This window comes from Peromyscus eremicus, chromosome 10 (genome assembly GCF_949786415.1).
Source record: "Peromyscus eremicus chromosome 10, PerEre_H2_v1, whole genome shotgun sequence".
In the NCBI taxonomy this organism is placed as follows: Eukaryota; Metazoa; Chordata; class Mammalia; order Rodentia; family Cricetidae; genus Peromyscus; species Peromyscus eremicus.
In genome coordinates, this window is record NC_081426.1 from 84,480,027 (window position 1) to 84,504,214 (window position 24,188).

The 24,188-nt window shown below is 35.2% G+C and overlaps 1 protein-coding gene across 4 annotated transcripts in view; it reads right to left on the bottom strand.

Moving 5' to 3' along the window:
* The window catches only part of Cnot6l (CCR4-NOT transcription complex subunit 6 like), an 83,144-nt gene that overhangs the window by 18,954 nt on the left and 40,002 nt on the right, over positions 1 to 24,188 (bottom strand). For all 4 annotated transcript variants that reach the window (XM_059274695.1, XM_059274694.1, XM_059274696.1 and 1 more), the window contains exons 5-8: positions 22,156 to 22,245; positions 12,277 to 12,345; positions 8,398 to 8,555; positions 5,931 to 6,085 (exon numbers count right to left, since the gene is read on the bottom strand). In XM_059274695.1, the coding sequence (XP_059130678.1) occupies positions 5,931 to 6,085; positions 8,398 to 8,555; positions 12,277 to 12,345; positions 22,156 to 22,245 (472 nt within the window). The remainder of the gene's footprint in view (positions 1 to 5,930; positions 6,086 to 8,397; positions 8,556 to 12,276; positions 12,346 to 22,155; positions 22,246 to 24,188) is intronic.

Consider the following 24,188-nt stretch of genomic DNA (forward strand, 5'->3'; position numbering starts at 1 on the left):
AGGCCAGCTTGCTCTACAGAGCAAGATCCAGGAAAGGCACCAAAACTACACAGAGAAACCCTGTCTCAAAAAACCGAGAAAAGGAAGGAAGGAAGGAAGGAAGGAAGGAAGGAAGGAAGGAAGGAAGGAAGGAAGGAAGGAAGGAAGGAAAAAGAAAGAAAGATAGCATTCTTCCTCTATTCTACTGAAATTTTTCTTTTGACTACCATGCATTAGTTTATAGTTACTTCCTAGTTATCGATTTAAGCTAACAGTCTTTGGTAATATATAAAATCTTAAGCCTGCCATTTTTTTTTCAGTATTTAAAATTCACTTGGTATTTATATTCTGGTTGGTGTACTCTGCTTTATAAGCATCATCCCTGATGCTATTTTATCATATAAGATTGTTTTCTCTATGTTCCCCTTGTTGAAAATTTTTAGCAAAAGCGCAAATGGGTGTAAAAAAAATGATATACATAGTCAAGAATGATATGACTAAAAAACCAAAACTATAATAAAACAGCATTAAAAAAGCCATATATTTTTGAGAAAGATTATGTCTCATGTGCAGGAGAACATGTTCAAAACAAGCCTTCAAACAAGCAACAATTTCTTAACAGTGTGCAGTCTAAAAGTAATGTGCTATGTTGCCATGTGATTACACTAAAACTAGAAATACAACACTGAACACCAACTGTGAGCAACTAAAACAATAGGACTTAAATAGTATTTTCCCCAAATTTATTTCTAAGTGAAAAGAACACAGAACACCATTGAGAAGGTAGTATGAACCAGGGAGATAGCTCTGTGTGGTAAAAGCTCTTGCTCCAAAGCCTGATAATCTACACCAGGGAGGAAGGAGAGAATGGACTCCTCCTTCACGTTGCCCCTAACTTTTACACACAGGTCACTGGTGCATGTGCTGACATCAACCACCCAGCATGCACACACACACACAAAAAAAAAAAAATGTGAAAAGAGGAAGAGGAGGAGCAGGAGAAAAGGGAGGAGGAAAGTATGGTACCAAAAGTTAACCAGTATCTTCCTTTCTGTATCACTTCTCTGTAAATTTCTTAAGGTATATTTAGCATGAAATATATAAAGGATGACCTTGAGTCTCATCAATCATTAGCATGTAAGAAAACTAACTTAGCACCGCCGGCAGTGACACACATCTTTAATCCCAGCACTCAGGAGGCAGAGCCAGGCGGATCTCTGTTTAAGGCTAGCCTAGTCTACAGAGCGAGATCCAGGACAGGCACCAAAACTACACAGAGAAACCCTGTCTCGAAAAAAAACCAAAACCAAAACCAAACAAAACCAAAAAAAAAAAAAAACAAAAAACCCACAAACCTAACTTAGTAAATGCAAACTTACAGACTAGAAATGAACATGAAAGAAAAAAAGGCAAATACCACTCTGTGTCTGCACAGCCTTTAACATTTTTGTTCATTTGGGTTTTTGAGACAGGGTCTCTCTTTGTGGCCTTGCCGTTCCTGGAACTTACTATGTAGACCAGGCTGTTCTCCAACTAACAGAGATTTACCAGCCTCTGCCCCCTGAGTGCTGAGAATTCTTGAAGGTACTTCTATACCCTTTTGTCAATTTAAGCCCCATAATGACAGTAGATTAATAGTTTTTATTAACTCACATTTGAAAAGTAGAACTGTGGCATAAAGCCATTTTACATCTGAACTTTACACTATTTTAAAGATTTATTATTTTTATTTATGTCTACGTGTGTGTCTATGTGAGTTTATGTGTGCCACATGTGCAGAGTGTCTGGAGAGACCAGAGGGCATCATCCTCTGGAACTGGTGGTTGTGAGCTGCCTAACATGGGAGCTGGGAAACAAATCCAGGTCCTCTGCAACAACAGAGGTACTCTTAACATGAGCCATTGTTCTGGCCCCACATTTAATTGATGGCAAATTAGTATTAGAAGCTAGAATTCAAGATCTCATTTTTAAAAATTAAAATCACAGATTAGTAAAAGCAACCAAAGTAATCAATAACCCAGAGGCCAACGAGAATACTTATAAAAAGTGTAGCAGTTTGGAGTGGCACTACAACTTCTGAACAAGAACAAAACTGTATTTAATAATACAAAAAGAAAGAAGCAAGTACCTGGCCTTTCCTAGATAACATCTACAAGTTACCTCATTTGGGAAAATTGCCTTTGAATTGAATTGGACATTTATTACCAGTGTTCATAGAAAAATTTCCTTGAAGCACTATTTTTTTTTTTTTTCGAGACAGGGTTTCTCTGTGTAGCTTTGCGCCTTTCCTGGGACTCACTTGGTAGCCCAGGCTGGCCTCGAACTCACAGAGATCCGCCTGGCTCTGCCTCCCGAGTGCTGGGATTAAAGGCGTGCGCCGCCACCACCGCCCGGCTCCTTGAAGCACTATTGATTAAAGACTATGTGACAACAGTAAAATGTCTAAGAGCACCAAGCTGGTTTCCCACCTATGCTCTCCGTCCTTTCCTTCTCCTACTACGCTTTTCCTCTCCTATGTTGTCCAGATAAAAATCAATATTAAATGCAGTTCTCTACACACACGCCCCACATATAAAATGCATGTATGTGTTTTATAACATGTTTGCCTACTATAGGTCATATTCAACATAAAAGACAAAGCAAAACTCATTTCTGGCATTTGATCAATCAAAACTGATTTTGTGGTATCTTTATTAAAAATAAATGATATTTATGATGATGCCTAACAGGTACTGCCAAATTTCAAGGTCCTGATGAGCCTTGCCAAAGTAAAACTAGGTGGGATTAGAGTGTGGCTCAATAGTCAGCAACCACCTCCCATCTTAAAAAGAAATCACTAGAATATTTCAGTATATTCTAATTCTCTGTGTCCATAGAAATATAGAAATATGAAATATATAAAAATGACCTTGAGTCTCATCAATCATTAGCATGTAAGAAAACTAACTTAGTAAATGCAAACTGACAGACTAGAAATAAATATGAAAAAAAAATAGGCAAACACCATTCTGTGTCTGCATAGCCTTGTAACGTTTTTTAGGCTATGATAAAAGCTAGGACATAAAATATAATCTGTGTCCTAGCTTTTACCAAAATTACTCCATTCTTTCACCATATGGGTAGGTATTTTGATAAAAATTACTGTCTGCACTAATTTAAGAGACTTTGAAAATGCATATGGAGTCAAAATATTCTTCTACAGCTATTACTTTGACTTTGTTCATTTTGTAAACAACATAAAAATGTTGTCTCTTACAAGGTAAAATAAACAAGTGAAGAAATAGATCTGAAAGGGTAAACAACTTACTCAGGATTACACAGCCAATTGAAGAGCAAAGGTGTGATGTCCTAGTCTTTGCACTATTTCCACCTCTTCCAGGAAGGAAGAAGAAAATAAAAGTGGAGTCCCTGTAGCTTCCCCTCAGACAAAGAACTACAGTCAACTAAGCAATGCTAAGAACAGAAGAAACAGTCTTCCCCAAGGATGAGTCCCTAGCTGGTTATCCTATACCAAGGGGTCAGTCCTGAAATTATATATATATATGAGCAACACTACACAGACTCAGTAGGTTGTATTTAAATATTTATGTGCCTATGTGTACACACACATATGTAAGAGTAACAATTAAAAAAAAGAGGATAGAAGTTTGAGAGGAGTAGAGAAGGGGGAAGACATGGGAGGAGTTGGACGAAATGATATACATTTTAATAATAAAAATATTGGGGCACACAAAAAGTGGGGTCCTTGGAATATTAGCAAAAGGTTTAATGAAACAATGTATCACATTCTAAAAGTCTCCACTGTTATGGACTCCATGATGCTATACTATTTAGGAAGGAAATAGCTAAGGAAGTTAAGAAAAAGAATTCAACAAAATATTTTCTATGTACTCATCTTTAAAAACAGTTCAGTCTTTAATAATCTAAGAATGAATCCGCAACAATCCAATCAATGGTTAAAGTTTCCTATAATGCAGTTATAACTATTATTTCAAAACATGAACCAACTCTAGTAAATTATCAAGGAATTAAAATTCCTCCTTTCAAACTGTAAAGGGTATGGTTTTTTTGTTTGTTTGTTTGTTTATCTTTGTTTTGTTTTGTAGACAGGGTCTCTCTGTGTAGCTTTGGAGCCTTTTCTGGAACTCACTCTGTAGCCTAAGCTGGCCCCAAACTCAGAGATCCACCTTCCTCTGCCTCCCAAGTGCTGGAATTAATTAAAGGTGTGCACCACCACCGCCTGGCTTAAGAATATGACTTTTTTTTTAAAATTCTTCTACATTATCTGGAAAGTAGTAGGAGGAAATGGACCAGGTGCAGTGGCACACACCTGTAGTCCCAGCACGTCAACAGTGAGCTCAAAGCTACATAAAAACCCTGTCTTAGGAAGACAGAGATGAGGAGAGGAAGAGAGCCAGGTAGAAAGAGGGGACAAGGATAGAGGAAGGCAGGCAGTGGGAAAATACCTTGATGTTACTAAACATTTTAGTGTTACCACATAGTGTTTAAACTTACAGTGCTTCAAAGGAATTTTTCTATGAACATTATTGATTTCAAGTTCACTGATTTTGTTCACATAAAAATAATATATATGATGGAAAGATGTGCTTTCAGAAAAAAAAATGTCTGACTTTGTTATAATGGGAATTGAACAGGGAAATACTAATAAACAGGCATAAACATGTACTCAGCTATCTTGTATATAGATAATTGTCAATGTATCAAGTCTAAAGTATTAGCTATGGAATTCAACCTCTCACTTCCACACATTTTCTTTTAACTAGTGTTAATCTTTTAACTTCCCACTTACAAAGTCCAATGGATTCCTTCTGTCCTCTCCTTATCTATTATAACTACAACTTTCTTTTATATATGTATATAAGCATATATATATATATATATTATATTTCATTGTTCTATCTTTTCCTGCTATATTTGAAGTCCTAGTGAGATTAGGAATTATTCACCCTTAGCACAGACTTGTCACAAAAAAGTTCAGTAAGCGTTTAGTAAATAAATTATTAAATAGATATATAAAATGTTAGTTGAAAATGATGAAAAGGTTCATCATATGAATGAAATCTCAGAAAGTAATCCACTTCAGTTATTGTTTTCATACGGTATTAATTCCACTTTACATATAACTAGTATTTTACTTCATGAAAATATTTTAAAAACTGAATCTTCAAGTCTATCTCAAATTTTTAGAGAAATCTGACAATAAAAATATAAATAATAATACAATAAATTATGGTGATATTTTATTTGTATTAAAATGTTATTTGTATGTTAATAAATAAAGTTGCCTGGGGGTCAGAGCTATTAGCAAGCCATAGGAAAGCAGGGCAGTGGTGGCGTACACTTGTAATCCCAGCACTTGGTAGGCAGAGCTGGGTAAGTCTCTGTGTGTTCAGGGATACAGCCATTATTGGATACACATGCCTTTAATCTCAATACCAAGCATGGAAAACCTGGAGGCCTATACAGACAAGCCGTGACAAGGCGGTCATGTGGTTGGGTTTACAACCAATGAGAAGGCAGAACAGGAACTCTATATAAAGACTTTAACACAGGGGTAGCTCTGGTTCGGAGAGGTAGGACCACTGCAGGAGGAAGGGTAAGGTTTTAGCTCTTAGCTCTGACCTCTTGGCTTTCTTCTTTGCATTGGTTCTGTGTTTCTTATTTAATAAGAAGGTTGGTTACATCTACATTTGGCGCCCAACGTGACAAGAATCCATTAAAAACCACTTGATTTGGCTTGGCGGCAGGTACAAACTGAATAATTCGATCAATATTAATCTTTTCAATAAATAGCTTCATTTTTCAGTATACTTCCTAAGAAAAGTTTGAACTTCAACACTTGCAATCTCTAGCTTCACCTTTTGAGAGTCACACTAAAGAAAAAGTTAAAGTCATTAAGTGCATGTCCCTGTGCTGTTTTACTGACTTACTTTTCTGTTTTGAAGAATATTGCACAACCATCCACATGCTTTCTTTCCTGCTCAGACATGATTTTGGCACGTGACTTTGGAGAAAAAAATCCATCATATCCACGATCCTTTAATGCTGGTAGAAAGAGAGTAAAGTATTGCTCTGTTTCCACTTCCTATGATGAAAGAAAAATTATTATATACATGACAGAGTGAAAGAATGATTAAGACATAAAAATATTATGCATGAGTAAGGGGTGACTAAGATAAAGCACTTCAAGTAACATGCCATCCAGCTCTCTTTTATCACTAGCGGTTGCCTTTGACATGTGCAGCATTTTAAACGTAAGGTACAATAAAGATGGCATGATTTTCTCTTGTTCACAGTACTAGTTAATAAACAGGAGTAGGATTATATTTCAGCTCTCCTGATTCCCAAATTAGATTTCACTCCAATACATTTCATTTCCTCAAGACTAGCAATTAAACAAAGCATATATGATAGGTTATGTGGTAGGAAATACTAAATCTTTCATGTAAAGAGAAAAAAAGATTACTTAGTCTTCTTAAACTGTGGTAGAAAGAAACAATATCTGGAGTATGACAGAATCAACAACAAAAATCTAAAATTTTAGAAAGTTTTAAAAATAGCAATCATAAAAACGTACTAATTTAATAATTTAGAGACTTTATTCTTTGATCCATAGAACATTTTAAACAAATCTTTCCAAATGAAATAATCAAATGTGGAGGTGATGACACTGACATATAAAAGTGCTAACAGCTAATTTTACAGCAAAAACCTGTAAGTGACTAACAGTCCTACGGTAGGAAAATTATATTCCGATAATTATACTCACATACTTAAGAATTTGAGTAACATGAAAAATGCATTAAGTGAATAAACAAAATGTCAATAGCAGAATCTCATTTTATTAAAAATAACATAATGTCAACTAAATGAAAAGAACAAAAACAGCATACATTAAAATACTCCAGAGGTTTTAACAAACTAGTTCTTTGATGTGTAGGAGTGCATGTTTTCCTTGGTCATACTTTCTAATTTTTCAGCTTTCCTAGAATACTTTATAATACACTATTGGCTGTTACAAAAGTTTTCATAGATTCTGATTTATCTTTCAAACTACATTTCACTCACACAGGCACGAGCATGTTCCTACTATAAATACTAAAGCAAAAGCTAGACAGTGCACCACAGCCTAATTCACTTGTTTTCTTCTCCCCTAATTCTGGTTCTTCTGTTTATAAGAACATTTACTCTTTAAACATTTTTATTTGTTATGTTTCAGGTAGTGTAAAATACAAAATAAAAAAACAAAACTACCAAGCTACTTTATTTTAAAAAACTGTTTCCTTGTTTGTTTTTCGTTTTTGAGATAGGGTCTCACTATTTAGCCATAACTGGTTGCTAAAAACAAAACAAAACAAAAACCAAACAACAAAAACAAAAGCAAGGTATCAGTTTTCTGCCCAGGATATATTGAAAATGTGTAAAATAATATAATAATTTTAAAGCATCTTTAAAAGAAATGGCAACTATTTGAGGTGGTGGAGATGAACACGTCTGACTCAGCCATTTCACACTGTACAGATATATTAAAATACCATACTATATCTAATAAATGTAGATAATTATTTGTTAGTTTAAAAATTTCAAAACAAAAACATTTGATATGCTTTGAAATTAATAAAATTACTTAAAAAACTAGTCAAATATTTTGGACTAATTACTACTTATGTTGAAAAGGAATTTAAATCTCAGAATATATTTCTTCTTCAGTTAAATTCAATAAATATAGTGTTATTAAGTAGAAGACTCTAAAGAATTCCTCTTTAATTCAAGGCTATGCAACTTGTACAACTGGGTCCTTCTTCAAGTGGTCACCTACTGAGAGATCTGAGCCCTTAACAAGACTTTAAAGGAATTGAAAGGGATTTTTAAATTATTTTTGAAAAATAGATATTAAAAAAAATTACTAATATAGACTTGTATAAATGTACTGGAAAAAAAGAAACAAAATTAGGTAAGTCTAAATTTTAAAGATAGTTTATAAAGCAAGATAAAATTTATGATTTACTGTGCATTTTTTTAAATGTTTAAGGAACCGTTTTGAGAAAACTCTTTCTTCTGAACTTAACTCTAAATAAAACTTATATTCCTGAAAGACTAGTAATCTTTTTGCAATTTTCTCTATGAGTAATTATGATAAATTACTCACAGGGGAATTGTTAACATGGATAAGAGGCAAGATTAATTTCAGAAAATAAGTGCATGTGTGTCCTTGGTCAGCAATATAGTTACATTGTGTCAATCTCTTAATCTGTATTAAAATTATCCCTTTCTTTAAAGGAATGAACTATTCTTTTTGAGTTTTGCTTTGAACACAGGCTATCTCCCAGAGAAAGGTTCTTCTATTATTTTTAGTCCACCTTTAAATTAAACACAATTTAATTTCTATAGTGTTACCTGAAGACTAATGATATCTGCGTCCCAGTTAACAATTTCTTCCATAATTCCCTTTTTCCTGTATTCCCAGTTTAATGCCCAGGACGGGCAATAGCCATATAGCTGCCGGGTAGCGTATTTATCACATAACACATTGTAACACATAACCGTGAATGATGCTAAGAAGCAAGAGAAAAAAAAAAAAAAAAAAAGACAAAAGGGAGGAAATTAGGCAACTTTTTGTTAATCAAGAATATACCTGCATAAGCACACAAATACAGTTCATATATCATTATGGCAAAATGCCAGAAGTAAATTCTGAAGTATTTTCCTGTTTCACTTGGAATGCAGGATTTCTCAGAGGTAGGATTTTCTATGACTTTTACATTCACCTTTTAAGTTAAAGACAATTTCACTTAAAGTGTTACCTGATGATTTCACTGAAGCACATTACACCAATGTTTGTTTAATAGTCTGGATTTAACTATCCAGATTCAAAATTTTGAAGAAAATTTAATAAATTCAAATTTTGAAAATCAGAGTATTGTTTGCACATGATTTACTGAGAAAAAGGTTTAGTTTAAAACAAAAGCAAATTTTACTCTCATTATAATTAAAGGGTTCTAATTTCATTCATATCAAAATATTGTTAGTTAATATTTTGGAGATGTATTATTACTTCCACTAATCTGAGCCAGAAGGGGGTGAACTAACAAAAATTTAGCCATACGAGAATTCTTTTTGCTAATCTAATGTAAATTTCTGAAATAAAATTATCATTTTGTAAGATTCTGACTTATTAAAAAAAAAACTGTAAGCAAACTAATAATCTAGATGCCCTCACTACTCCAAAATATGCTTTAAGGCCCAGCAGCATCAATGATCGATCACCTGGATGCTTAGAAATTCACAATTCTGGCCCCTAAATGTCTGTGAAACAGGAACTAAAGTTTAACAAAATTCTGAATTGACCCAAGTTAACATGCATATTAAACCACAAAATGACCTGACTTTCCTCCATAATTCTCCATCTTGAGTACCCATTAGAATCACTTTGTAGAAGGTTTAAAAAATCATCATGAACAACAACAAAAACTGATACCAAGGAGGATATAATCTATACTAAGACAGAGCATTAGCTTCCTGGATGCATATTTCCAAAAGGGATGCACTTGGTTATAACAAACCTACATGATTAAGAACCACCGATTTAATAAATTTGTAAGCAATTCAAGATGAAGTAATGTTTAAGTTGGATTCAGTTTCAATAATAGGAAAGGCAGTAAAGTATCTGGTTCATGGCCACTTTGTATAATGAATGCCAAGTTTCAAATGGAGTTATTTATATCCTCTGTATTTACTTTGGAAATGACCCAGAACCATTCCCAAGCCACTACATTGTGAAGTGAAGCACCCTGAGTTAACCGTATTCTGCCTCTCCAGATTTGGAATACCATTTTGAAGAGGAAAAGAAGTAAGACAGACTATTATTGGCTTTGTTCATATCCAAGACTTTGTGAAGTAAGATTTCCCTAGACAAGTCTAGTAGTTGTAACTGTCTAACAAAGACTAAACTCCACATCAATGCCATTTTTACAAGTTTTAAATGGAAGTGAAAATTAATTAAGCTGCTATTACAACTTTCTTATACTCCATTTCTATCTGGAAGATTTTTCACTAACTGGTCTTGATTACTACATAGTTAATGATTATAATAATTTTATTATAAATCACTCGTAACTATAATGAGTTATTATACACATCTCTCTATTCAGCAGAAGAAAAGGCATTTTCAATGTTGACACTTAAAATCTATTCAGGCAATTCCAACCACACACTAAGAAGAATCTTTACTAGTTTTTCATCACAGCTAACCCTAAGAATATATTACTTTAGGAATTCACTGACTAGTTTATATTTTTCTCTATGTATTGTCTCTGTTCTTAATAAAAATGTAGCTGTGCAATAGAAGCTTTTCTTCCAAATTATGTTCATTTGTGTTCAAAGAAGGGATTAAAGAGCTCAGAAAATTATGCTTATTTTTAATATAACTCGTTTTTACATTATTTTTTATTTTAATTAGTATATGCTCATTGTACAAAATAATGGGTTTAATTCTGACATTGCATACATCAGATACTTTATTCATACTCACCCCCTAATCTAACTGCCCTCACCCCCCCCCCATTGAATCCTCTTCTGTAAGGTTTCCTTCCTCTTCCCACATAGCTCCTACCCTTCTACCTTTATGTCTTATGTGAATTATTTTTTCTTCTTAAATCTGAATTTGCAAAATAAGAGAAAGCATGAAGTAGTTATAGTTGAGCATCTGGCTTAATTTCACTTAACACAAGATGAAAATCTAACTAAGGAGGTAAAAGAGACTTCCATTTAAAAAAAAAAAAAAAGATGATCTTAGAGTAGGAAGCACAAAAATCACACTACAGAAAATCAATTATAAAATAAATCTACCTAATCCAAGGCACTCTAGAAAACTTAAGTGTTCCTTTTACTTAGATCATTTAATATGCATCATGCTAAAACAAGTGTTATTTGTGGTAATTTTGAAACAATGTCTACTTAACAGGCTGATGTTGTTTTCTACAGTGTGGTGACTTTATACACCTATGGAAGACACAAAACTCTACTGCACAGAATTATTTCTCAGCATCATTAAAATATAAAGAGAACCATGAACCATGAACTATACATTCAACATAATACTAAAATATTCTGGTTTAAAAAAAAAAAGCCAAAAGGCCAGGTGTGGTGGCACACTTTTAACCCCAGCACTCAGGAGGTGAGGCAAGTATATCTCTGTCAGATTAGCTTGGTCTACATAACAAGTTCCAAGGATAGCCAGACCTACATAACAGAGAAACCCTGTCTTAGGGGAAAAATTAAAATTAAAAAATTAAAAAAAGGAAAACCCAAAACCTCAGAAGAGTTTGTATTGTTCAAAATGTAGCTAGTAACTTCTAACTCTAACAGATCCATTAAAAATCATTAAAGTATTAGGACCCAGTGGCTAGTCTAACCTATGAAAGTGAAAAGTTTCATCAAATTGTGGAATGAAATTAAGTATTACAAAAATACTTATGGATGTGATTTAAAAGGTACTTAAACAATAATTCAGTTTTTAAAAAAGATTTTAAAGTATATGTATGAGTTCTTGTATATATGTATCCCACATGCAGCCTTGGTGCCTGAAGGCCAGAAGGGAGAACGAGATTACCCTGGAATTGGAATTACAGATGGTTGTATGCTCTCCTGTGGGCACTAGAAATTGAACCCAGGTCTTCTTCAAGACCAGCAAGTGAGTCTTCTCTCTAGTCCCTTCACAGCTTATTTTAAGTAGAATTTTCAAACCTAAAATGTCTTAACATGCAGTAGTAGGAAGTCCTACAAAAATCTCAAACTGTTACCTGGTCTGCACAAAGACATAATGGTGTAAATTTCACACATTACTACTGTTCTAGACATGCCAGGTTATGTCCTTAGAGTTATGAAATATTCTGAACCATTTCTACAGCCAATCTTGTTGACATTTCCACTAAGCTAACTTAAACATTAAGTATCAACAGTATTCATTTCAAGGAAGATAAACTATCAAAGAAATTCAAAATTTTTCAAAAGAAAGTTCATTATTGATCATTTTTCTTAAATTATGTAAGGCCTCTCAAAAGCTGCAACAAAAGGAGTAATTTTCTAGCCCAATGCACCAATGTAAAGATTCAAGATGTTTACTTGTACAGTAAGACTATCTTAATGCTGGCTTTTTAAAAATCCATCTAGCAATACTTTGAAACCCATCTACACCCTGGTGGATAAAATGAAAGCCTATTAACCACACAGCTCAAATAAGTATTTATTTTAAAGGCCAAAGACGAGAAAACCTACCTGATGGCAGAATTTGGTCTCGTTCTTTTAATGTAATCCATGGCCTCGGAGGAAGCTGCTCTGGATGAACTGAAAGAAAAAAAATTTAAACATAAGATGATCCTATACGTTTGTAAAATCAGTATCATTTAGTTTCTAATACCAATTTACTACTTGGCTATCATGGCCCACAAAAGGACTTAAAAATCAAATCCTAGAATTTAATTAAGACTTCAAAATGAACTAAAAGATATTTAAGAGATATGCAGGAATCAATGCGTAAAAGTTCCTGTTGTCAGATCCTGAATAAATTCAATCCCCATCCTTGGAGCGTATGTAAAAAGCCCTATCTCTTTGCAAATGTAATCCTAGCACTTCTGTAGGACAGAAGAGGCCATAGAATCTGTAGAAGCTCAAAGGCCAGATAGCATGGAGTATCACAGCAGTGGCAGAAACAAGAGATACAAGGTGAAAGGAATCTTCTGAAAATTGTCCTCTGACCTTTGCAAGTATCCACATACATCACACACAAACACAATAAACTCATTTAATTCAATTTCTAAGAGCTATGCAGAGAACATAAAACTGGTATTAGAAAGGAACACTAAGAAACTCATTAGTGATATTTCTGCATATGTGATTTTAGGAAAAGTGCCTTAAATTTAAAGCCGTAAGCAAAATCTTTTGTTTTAATTACATAGGTAGGTTATAGTGATTTTGCTTTGTTCCCATCTGCAAAATCAAAGCTATGTGAAAATTTAACATTATGGTAAATCTTAAAACAGAAAAAGAGGGGTTGGGGAGTTTTATAGCTCAGTGGTAGAAAGCACAAGGCCCCAGGTTCAGTCCTCAGCACTGGAAAAATCCGAAAAAGAAAATGAATATACAAAAAAAAAGAAAGAAATATTGATTTTTTTTAAATGAGACATTCACTACTTGATCTTTCTTCTACTGTTTTATAATGTCAATGCAATGCAAGAGCAGCTAGCTCATCCTCTTCAAAATCCGAGCACAAAGACAGGAGTAGTTGAGGTACTTTACTGTCAACTTTTTGTAATGTCCTATCCCAAAGTTCCCAAAAGGTCTCCATATATTTACCCTAAACCTGCAATCACCTTGGATTCCAGGAGAATATAGCCTTTCAGAATCACCCTGCCCCCAAGATGAAGGAAATATTTATGATGCTATGCTACCTCTGAAACAGGATCATTTCCTGAGAAGGAACCTGTATGCTCAAGAAGGACTTTTTCAGATCTACCTTTTTGAACCAGAACTGAGACCACTGAGAGAACACAGTAAACAAATTACAAAAGATAAAAATCACTGACATTTAGAATGAATGGCTGTAAGTTAAAAAAAACAAAAGAGAAAAAAGACTTTTAAAATATGCTAGGTGATGATGACACGTGCCTTTAATCCTAATACAGGGAGACAGGCAGGCTTTGAGGCCAGCTTGGTCTACAAAGCAAGTTCCAGGACAGCCTGGGCTACAAAGAGGAACCCTGTCCCAAAAATGCAATCTATACCAAAACATATTCTAATTAAACTTCTGAGAACTACAGAAACAAACTTGAGAAACATCAAAGACCTAACAGATTACCTATAGGAAACACCAATTCAAATTACACTGAAAGCCCACAGAAGCACTCCACTGTTCGACGGCTACATGAAAATTATCTATGTAGCAAAGTTATTCTTTGGAAATCAAGGAGCTGGTCATGGGTGCATGCGTGTAGTCCTAGATACTGCTAACTACTGTGAGCTGGAGATTAGTAGAAGAGGATCAAAAGGAAATAAAGGTCAGTATGCAATGGAAAACTAAAAGACTAATGACTAACATATCTGTCCTTAAAGAAAGGCCAATGCTAAAGGAAGCTCTCAAAACAGAAAGAAAAATGTAAGGGAAGAAAAAATAAAATATCAAAGAGAAAGAAGAAATAGATAAAATTAGGAGCATTAATATTACCCACTTTACTATCAGTTCTTAAATCATACTTGACAGCAAAAGAAAAAATAATAACTATTATGGTACCAAGTATGGCTATATGGTAATATCTAATAAAGTAGTTTTCAGAACAACAACAAAAGAACACAAAGGGTAATTACATAATGAAATGATCAATCCACTAAACTATAATAACCCTAAACATGTATGTGACAATCAACAGAGCTTAAAATATCAGAAAGAGGCTGCAAAGACAGTTCAGCAGTTTAAATTACTTAGTGCACTTGCACAGAACCCAAACAGTGGCTCACAACCACTGCCAACTCTAGTTTCAGGGTATCAGATGCCTTCTTCTAGCCTTCTCAGGCTCGTGGTACACATATATACGTGCAGGCAAACTCTCATACACATAAAATAGAAATAAATCTTGAAAAAAAATACCAGAAACAAAAGCTGACAGATGAATAGAGAAATTTTTAAAAATGCATAATTACAGCTGAGAATGTTTAACTCCTTCTTATCACCATTTGATAGAATTATCAGATGGGAAATTAGAAAAAATAAGAAGAATTTTGAGTACCATCACTAACATGACCTCATTTACATTTTTACACCATTTGCCAATTACAGAATATATGTTTTTCAAGAGTCCATAGAACACACTATAACCAATATCTTAGATCACAGAAAAATTAACATTTTTTAAAAAAAATTAAAGTCTTAAATATGTTATCCAATTGTTGCTATATAGAATTAAACAAGAAATCGACAAATTAGGAAAACTATCACACTCTCATATTGGACAATACACGTCTAAATACTTCACTGATCAAAGATGAAGTCACAAGGGAAATAAAACACAGTGAACTGAATGAAAATAAAAGGGTAACATGAACATACTTCTGTTAAAAGAGGAAGACTTCCTTTACAATTGAAGTTACTATCTCTGAACAAAATATATCCAAACCAAGCAGAGGAAACACATTAAAAAGATACCAAAAATATTAAGAATGAAACTAACATACAGAATTAAATAGTTGAAGTAATAAGAAACAGACAAATCTGCAATTTTAACAGTCTAACAATAATGAATAAAACCAAAATAGTGTGCCAGGCGGTGGTGGCGCACACCTTTAATCCTAGCACTCGGGAGGCAGAGGCAGGCGGATCTCTGTGAGTTCGAGGCCAGCCTGGGCTACCAAGTGAGTCCCTGGAAAGGCACAAAGCTACACAAAGAAACTCTGTCTCGAAAAACCAAAAAAAAACAAAACAAAACACCAAAATAGTTATTAATATACATTCATCACACGGAAACAATATAATTAACAAACATAAACTTGTATATATAGAATTCTGCATCACAACTGAAGAGGCATATTCAGAGTGCATATTTAACACCTACAAAAATTAAGAATGTGCTAGATCATAATGTTTTAAAATTTTTAATAAAAGAGTATATTGTGGAATAATCCTTCTGTACACTGTGTGAATATATGTCACGATGATTGGTTTAATAAATAAGCTGACTGGCCAATAGCTGAACAGGATAAAGTTAGGCAGGAAAGCCAAATTCAGAACAATGGGAGGAGGAAGGCTGGATTCAGAGGTCGACAGCCAGGCACAGAATGAATAGGACACACAAAATGGGACAGAGGTAAAAGCCACAAGACTTGGGGGCAAAACACAGGTTAATAGAAATGGGTGAAGTTACAAGAGCTAGTTAGCAACAAGGCTGAGTTACTGAACGAGCATTTATAATTTATATTAAGCCTCTGAGTGATTATTTGGGAGCAGGCGGTCAGGACAGGAAAACTCCACCTACAGGAGTATGTTCTCTAACTACAATAAATAGAATTGAGCTAAAAATCTAGCTTGAACTCTCACGAAAATTAAGAAATAAAATTCTAACTGATTCACAGGGTAAACAGGGCTATTAGAAAAAGTGCTGAAGGGCCGGGCGGTGGTGGCGCACACCTTTTATCCCAGCACTCGGGAGGCAGAGCCAGGTGGATCTCTGTGAGTTCGAGGCCAGCCTGGGCTACCAAGTGAGTTCCAGGAAAGGCACAAAGCTACACAGAGAAACCCTGTCTCGAGAAACCAAAAAAAAAAAAAAAAAAAAAAAAAGAATAAACAGAAAAAGTGCTGAAGGGCTGAAGAAATGGCTCAGCAGTTAACAGCACTGGCTACTCTTCCAGAAGACCCAGGTTCAATTCCCAGCACCTACATGACAGCTCACAATTGTCTGTTACTCCAGTTCCAAGGGATCTGACACCAATGAACATAAAATAAAGTTAAATAAATTTCAAAAGAAATGTTTGAAAAAAAGTGCTGAATTGGATGCTAATAAAAATAATACAAATGGAAGCCTGTAGGACACATTTAAAACCCATATTTAAAGAGAGAGAGACAGACAGACAGACAGACATAAATGGGTATTATTAACCTACTCATGCTGTTAGAAAAAGAACAGCAAACTGAAGAAATAAAGTTGAGAAATTAATGATAACTGGAAATAAACATATAATAAAGGATAACCAATAAAGCCAAAAGCTAGGTTTTTCTCCCCAAGGAAAAAAACTGACAATTATCTAGGAGCAAGACTTTCTACAAAGTAAACTAAAACAGCAAATATTAATATCACACATAGAAGAAATATCACTCTACATCCTATGGATATTAAATGCACCATAATAAGATACTCTGAACTCTTATATAAAGTTATATAATTTTTAGATAACACTTCTTTCAGAAACAGAGAAATAGAAAATAGAATAGTACTATAATTACTTAAGAAAATTAAACCAGCAACCAAATGATGACCACTGCCAGCGTATGTCTCAGATAACTAACATGCTTCTAGATGGAGAGATGGTTCAGCAGTTAAAAGCATTTATTACTCTTGCAGAGAACCCAGTTTTGATTCCCAGTACCCACATAGCAGCTCACAAACATCTGTAACTCCAATTCTAAGGGATTCAATGGCCTCTTCTGACCTCTGTAGGCACTGCAAACATGTGGTGCAAATACATACAGAAAGGCAAACACACATACACATTAAATACTTTTAAAAAATTAAAGCAGTAGTTTAAAACATCTTGCAAAAAAACTTCAGGCCTAGATATATATTCTGCCTAACAAAAACAAACTTAAACTCTCCCAAATAATACAATTCTTAACAAATTTTACGAAATCACTACATCCTCAAAAACAAAACTTGATAACAACAATGAAGAAAAGAGTTGGTAGAAATTCTGATTCAACCATAAATGCAAACAACTCTAGGAAAAGTGGTAAGTTTTCCTCTCTTTGATCGCAAGACTTTTTATACTACTATCATCATACTGTTAGATTACCTAAAGACTAGGAGAACAGAAAAGCTGAAAACCATTCCATATACATTGGCACTTCATTTTTTTTTTTTTTTTTTATTTTAAAGTTATCACCACCTTGGTTCTTAAAACTTTTCCATCAAGGATCCTCTTCTGCATAGATCCGAGAACCTCAAGGGGAGGGATTTGATAAAGACACCCCTTTCAGGACTGAGTGTCCAAAGTCTCTTAATCTCTACACATGTCTATCTGCAGGTCTCCATACACAACAGGACTGAAATACATACGAACTCCTACACTGTAACAGCACACACAGAAACTCACAAACACTGTAACAGTACACACAGAACCTGCATGGGTTCAAACCAGATGAAGTCCTAGCACTAAGAAGAGGGGGTGGGGGGTGGGGGTGGACAAAGTCCTTAACCAAGAAGCTATTTACAATTGATGCCTGCTGGGAAAGGGAAAATCCATTTTCTTCAAGGAGTGTCACTGGGTATATCAACCACACTCCTGGATAGTCCTCATGCCCAGGAATAATTGATGGAAAACACAAAAAGGATGTCATCTTTTGTTTTTGTGGGCATTTTGTTTCTTTTGGTATTCTTAGTCTTACTGGTTTATTTTGCTTTTTGTTTTGTTTCTTTTTTTGAAAGAAAAAAAAACACAACATTGGGTGGGTAGGAAGGTGGGGAGAATTTGGATAATGGAAAAGAATATGGTCAAAATATATTGTATGAAAAAATTTTAAGTAAGAAAAATGATTTTCCTTTGTTTCCATGTATTTCAGGCTAAGCTTCAAATGTAATTGAGGACAACCTTTAACTTCTAATCCTCCCTTGTCCACCTTCCAAGTGCTGAGATTACAAGCATATATCACCACCACACCCAGTTTATGTAGAACTGGTGATCCAACACAGGTCTCTGTAAATGCTAGGCAAGCTCCTCTAGAATTATATCAGCCTCTCCACACTTGATTTCTGATGCAGCATTGAAAATCAGTAATGAGCTGAGTGGTGGTGGTGCACACCTTTAATCTCACCACTTGGGAGGCACAGGTAGGCAGATCTCTGTAAGTTTGAGCCAGGGTGATATACAGAGTGAGTTCCAGGACACCAAGGCTATACACAGAAAAACCCTGTCTCAAACCTCCCTACCCCTCAAAAAAATCAGTAATGAAAGAATAGAATTATCAGTAAATAAATAAAAAATATACACACGGGAGTGTTACTGTGCAAAAACCAATTCCAAGAAGGTTATAACCTTCTTACAAGTAAAACAAAGGTGTTCCAGAAAATACATTCATGATCTTATGCTAAGGAAAAGTTCTTAGAGAGGGCACAGATGTTGTGGCCAATACCAGGACCCACCACTACCCAACCCAACTCCCAAACCAGTAAATTTTATTATGTTAAAAGTTCTATTCATAAACCAAGCACAGGAAAGGGTATTTGCAACAGAGATACCACCAAACAACTTACACAAAGTACTCCTGAAAATATATACATGGCTGAGTTAAGTGGTGACACTGATAAAGATAAGAAAGATATTTACTGTAAATTGGGAATAGCATGCATAGTATTAACACAGCTTAAACAAACATTCACCCAGTCCTAGTTTTTTTTTTTAAACAGAATCTCAAGTATCTCAGGCTGGCCTGGAATTTGCAGTGAGCTAAGGATGATCCTGAACTTCTGATCTTCCTTCCTCTGGATCCCAAGGACTAGGATTACATGTGTACACCATCATGTGTACACCAGTTTATGCAGTGCTGGAGATAAAACCAAATGCTTTGTGCATGTTAGGCCAACAGTCTACCAGCAGACCCACATCTCTAGATCTATCCTGCATTTTTTACTAAAAGGATTCTGGAAATAAGTTTATTAATTTGTCTTCCATCATTCAAATTCAAGTCACTTTGAGCCAACAGCACTTTGAATAACATTAACTGCTTTTCCTCTTATTATAAACCTTACATTTTGCCTGTGAGGTGGAAGCTGTCTTTTATGATAAAGCTCATTTTAAGAATATAGCTGAAATAGGAACAGTGACCTCACAATTTCTTTAGCTCTGTTTACAGACTATATAGGGGCAGACTATATAGGTAAAGGGGAGAAAAATGACTACAGAAAGCATCCTGATCTCTCACTTCACCTGTGCTAGAGCACACACACCCACACACAACAAAAAAACTTTCTGTCAGGCGTGGAAGCGCAGGCCTTGAATTCTAGCACCTGGGAGATGGAAGCAGGTGGATCTTTGTGAGTTCATAGCCAGCCTGGTCTACACAGTGAGCTCTACACCAGCCAAGGTTATAGTAAAACCTGTCAAAAATAAATAAATGTGTGTGTAGGGGCCAGGAAGACAGCTCAGTGAGACTCTGCCAAATGGCTAGATAATTTTTGTATGTGCAGACCACGAAGATATCTTAGTACATAAAAGTGCATGTTCTACAAGTATGAGGGCCTAGATTCAAATCCCCAGAACCACATAAAAAGTAGGCATATCTGTGTAGACTAGCACTGGGGGGCAAAGACAGGCAAATCACAAGAGACTGTTGGCCAGCGAGTCACACTGAAAAAGCCAGTTCTGGTTCAATGATTGACCCTGTCTCCAGATAATCAATAAGGGGGAGAGTAATAAAGACAACTCGGAAAGCATATACACACATAGGCATTCATACCCATATACTCATGTTCATGAAACATGTACACATACACACAAGTGTGCGCACATGCAACCAGTATATGTATATTTTTTAGAAAGACATTATTCCAGCCAGGTGGTGGTGGAGCACACTTTTAATCCCAGCATTCGGGAGGCAGAGCCAGGCAGATCTCTGAGTTCAAGGCCAGCCTGGTCTACAGAGCGAGATCTAGGACAGGAACCAAAACTACACACAGAAACCCTGTCTCGAAAACCAAACAAACAAACAAAAAAAAGACATTAGTTCAAGAATAACCTTCTTATGTAAGAAAAATTTACATATGGAACACAATTATTTTATTGCCCTGTAATTCTGCTATTCTTAAAAGACCGCCAGCAAATTTTCCACAAATGTACAATGAGTGGAACTACAGGCAAACCCTGATTTATAATGAAATTGTGTTCCAATTAGACCCATAGACTAAATCAAAAGAGTATTTAAAACACTTAACCTGCATCATACCTTAGCCTAGCCTATCTAAACATGGACAGAATACTTCAGTTAACTTATAATGGGAAAAATTAACTAACAGAAAGCCAATTTTATAATAAAGCATTGATTATCACATTTAATTTACTATACTAAAAGTGAGAAACAAAATTGTTCTATGGGTAAACTTTTATATAAAGTCAAAATCACCTTTGTCTAGGCACTATTGATAATTATCTTTTCCATTAAAAATATGTAAACAGCCGGGCGGTGGTAGCGCACGCCTTTAATCCCAGCACTCGGGAGGCAGAGTCAGGCGGATCTCTGTGAGTTCAAGGCCAGCCTGGTCTACCAAATGAGTTCCAGGAAAGGCGCAAAGCTACACAGAGAAACCCTGTCTCGAAAAACCAAAAAAAAAAAAAAAAAAAAGTAAACAGGGTTGCAGGTCATCTTACCAAATTCAGGTCACTAGTAACTATTTATCTTAGTAATTAAGAGTATGACAATCTTGAGTTCATAGCCTTGTAATTACTAGCCATTTTTATCTCAGTCTGTATTTGTAAAATGTAAAGATCATGGAAATGGAGAGATAGTTCTGCAGTTAAGAGCACTTGCTGCTCTTCCAAAGGGCCTGAATTTGGTTCCTAACATTTAACATCAGCTCAAAACTATAACCAGTTCCAGGAAATCTGACCCCTGTTCTGGCCTCCTTTGACATCTTCACATATGTGGCTTATATGAATGATCTCATCATTTAATTCCAACACTCAGGAGGCAGAGGCAGAGGCAAGTGGATCTCTTCTAAGTTTGAGGCCAGCATGTTCTACATTATGGTGTCCAGACCAGCCAGGGCTACACACCAAGACTCTGTCTCAGTAGTGGTAGTAGTAATAGTAATAATAATAGATAATTTTAAAATGTAAACTTCCTATAAGATTGTGTAACTAAAACTCTTATCACATTGCTTCGTACACAAAAAGTACTTATACATGAAAATAACAAAGTCCTACCCACATGCTGTGGGATGTCCTGTATGTTGTAAATTTATGTTGCTATGATTGATTGATAAATAAAATGCTGATTGGCCAGTAGCCAGGCAGGAAGGATAGGGTAGGCGGGAAAAGGAGGAGAATAATTCTGGGAGGTGGAAGGCTGAGGCAGAGAGACGCTGCCAGCCACCCGTGATGAGCAGCAAGATGTAAGTTACCGGTAAGGCACGAGCCACGTGGCAAAGTATAGATTAATAGAAATGGGCTGAGTTTAAGTGGTAGGCCTGAGCTAATGGCCGAGCAGTTTAATTAATATGAGCTTCTGAGTGATTATTTTATAAGCAGTTGTGGGGTCCGTGGGGCTGGGCAGGACTGGAGGAAACTCTAGCTACACCCACATAAAGCAGAAATTCCAAACCTATAGCAGTTATAAAAGCAATTTGTGATATATCAACTACTAATAACATCTATAGAGTTCACTGCTTTGTCATTAAGAGTTACCTGCAAGATTGTCAAGCATGAAGTTCAGTAGCTTTCGGGTTCCATCTGGGTCCTGGTATAAGCTCATAATATCCTGTGATAAAGGATTGCCTTAAACAGAGAACAAAAATAAAATGTGACAATTACAATTTCAGGGCATATATTATGGAACAACACACTAATTTCCTAAACTGAATTTTACTGTTTTATCTGTGACACACATCTAAAGAAATTATATGAATATAAAGAAGATAATTTAGATAGCCATAAATAGTAACTTCAAAAGAGTTATTTCCAGATTTCAATGTATGAGCCTAAAATGTGAACTTATGAAAAAGAAATAAATATGTGTGTACATAAACAAATACATATTAATCATGATTTACTTTGAAATTACCTGTAAAGTCTACATTATCTTTAAAGATAGACTGCTAACCAAAACATAACAATTCTATTTAAGAAGGAATTTATAATTATCATAAAAAGGAGGTCTCAGTCCAGTGAGATGACTGCCAAACCTGATGACCTGAGTTTTATCCCCAAGAATCACATGGTGGAGGAAAAACCAACTCCTATAGTTATTGTCCTGTGACTAAAACATGTGCCTCCCTTTCACACAAATAGTTAAATGTAAAATAAAAACAGTTTTAAATAAGTAAGAAGTCTCCTTGGAATATTTATATTAACATATTAAAGAGGAAAATGCAAATATTTCAAATAAAAAGAAAATCTGTTGCCAAAATATCTTAAGCAAAATGTGGAAGGAAAATGTTATGATAGGGATCAAAAATATCTTGAGTATTAAGAAAAGAGATGTATCAAAACACAAGATACCTGTAAAAATATCTTGAGTATTAAGAAAAGAGATGTATCAAAACACAAGATACCTGTAACAGACTGTATATATCTTAATAAATGAAGCATTGATTAATGTAAACATACAACAATTATCTAGCATTGAGACCCAGAAAAGCAAAACTCATCAATAGTCTAGACATGAAGTTCCAAATTGTTAAAATAAACCAGCAGTAGTCCATTTACCCATCAAAAAGCAATTAAGAAAAAATAATGACCATGTTAGGAGAATGTATAGTTCCTGGAAATTTCATATTACTGAAGTATAAAATGATGTGACCAAGGTGTAAGTCTGGTTGGCAGGTTTCAGTTAACTTCAGAGGAAAAGGGAAAAGGGTGATGGAAATGCTCTGCACCTCATCTGAGTGCTGATCTCACAGGTGTACAGTCACACCTTCATCTGAGTGCTGTTCTCACAGGTGTACAGTCACACCCTCATCTGAGTGCTGATCTCACAGGTGTACAGTGCACACCCTCATCTGAGTGCTGATCTCACAGGTGTACAGTGCACACCCTCATCTGAGTGCTGTTCTCACAGGTGTACAGTCACACCCTCATCTGAGTGCTGTTCTCACAGGTGTACAGTCACACCCTCATCTGAGTGCTGTTCTCACAGGTGTATAGTCACACCTCCACCTGTATACAGTCAGTCAAGCTGGAATTCTTAAATATTAGGATGCTTTGCAGTATGTCATTATAACTTAAGTACCACAGGAAGAAAACTTTAACAGACATACTGAAAAGACAACCCAGTAAAGAGGGAAGTTAGATTCAAGGGAATTACTAAAAAAGCATGAATGGGTCTTAAAATGCTGAATATTCAATAGTTAAAGATATAAAATTTAAAATAAGAGTGTGTGTGTATATATATATGTATGTATATATATATATATGTGTGTGTGTATATATATATAAAACGGTTATACAAAAAGTGATTAGAACTTTGGTTTCCACTCCAAAATGTAAAATGTCTGAAACTTACCATTCCTATCCCTGCAACCAATAACTGGTAGTTCAAACTATTGCTGATTATGTCCTCCACAAGTCCTGCCTAGTCCTAAAAACTATTTTTTCCAAGCCGGGCGGTAGTGGTGCACGCCTTCAATCCCAGCACTCGGGAGGCAGAGCCAGGTGGATCTCTGTGAGTTCGAGGCCAGCCTGGTCTACAGAGCGAGATCCAGGACAGGCACCAAAAATAC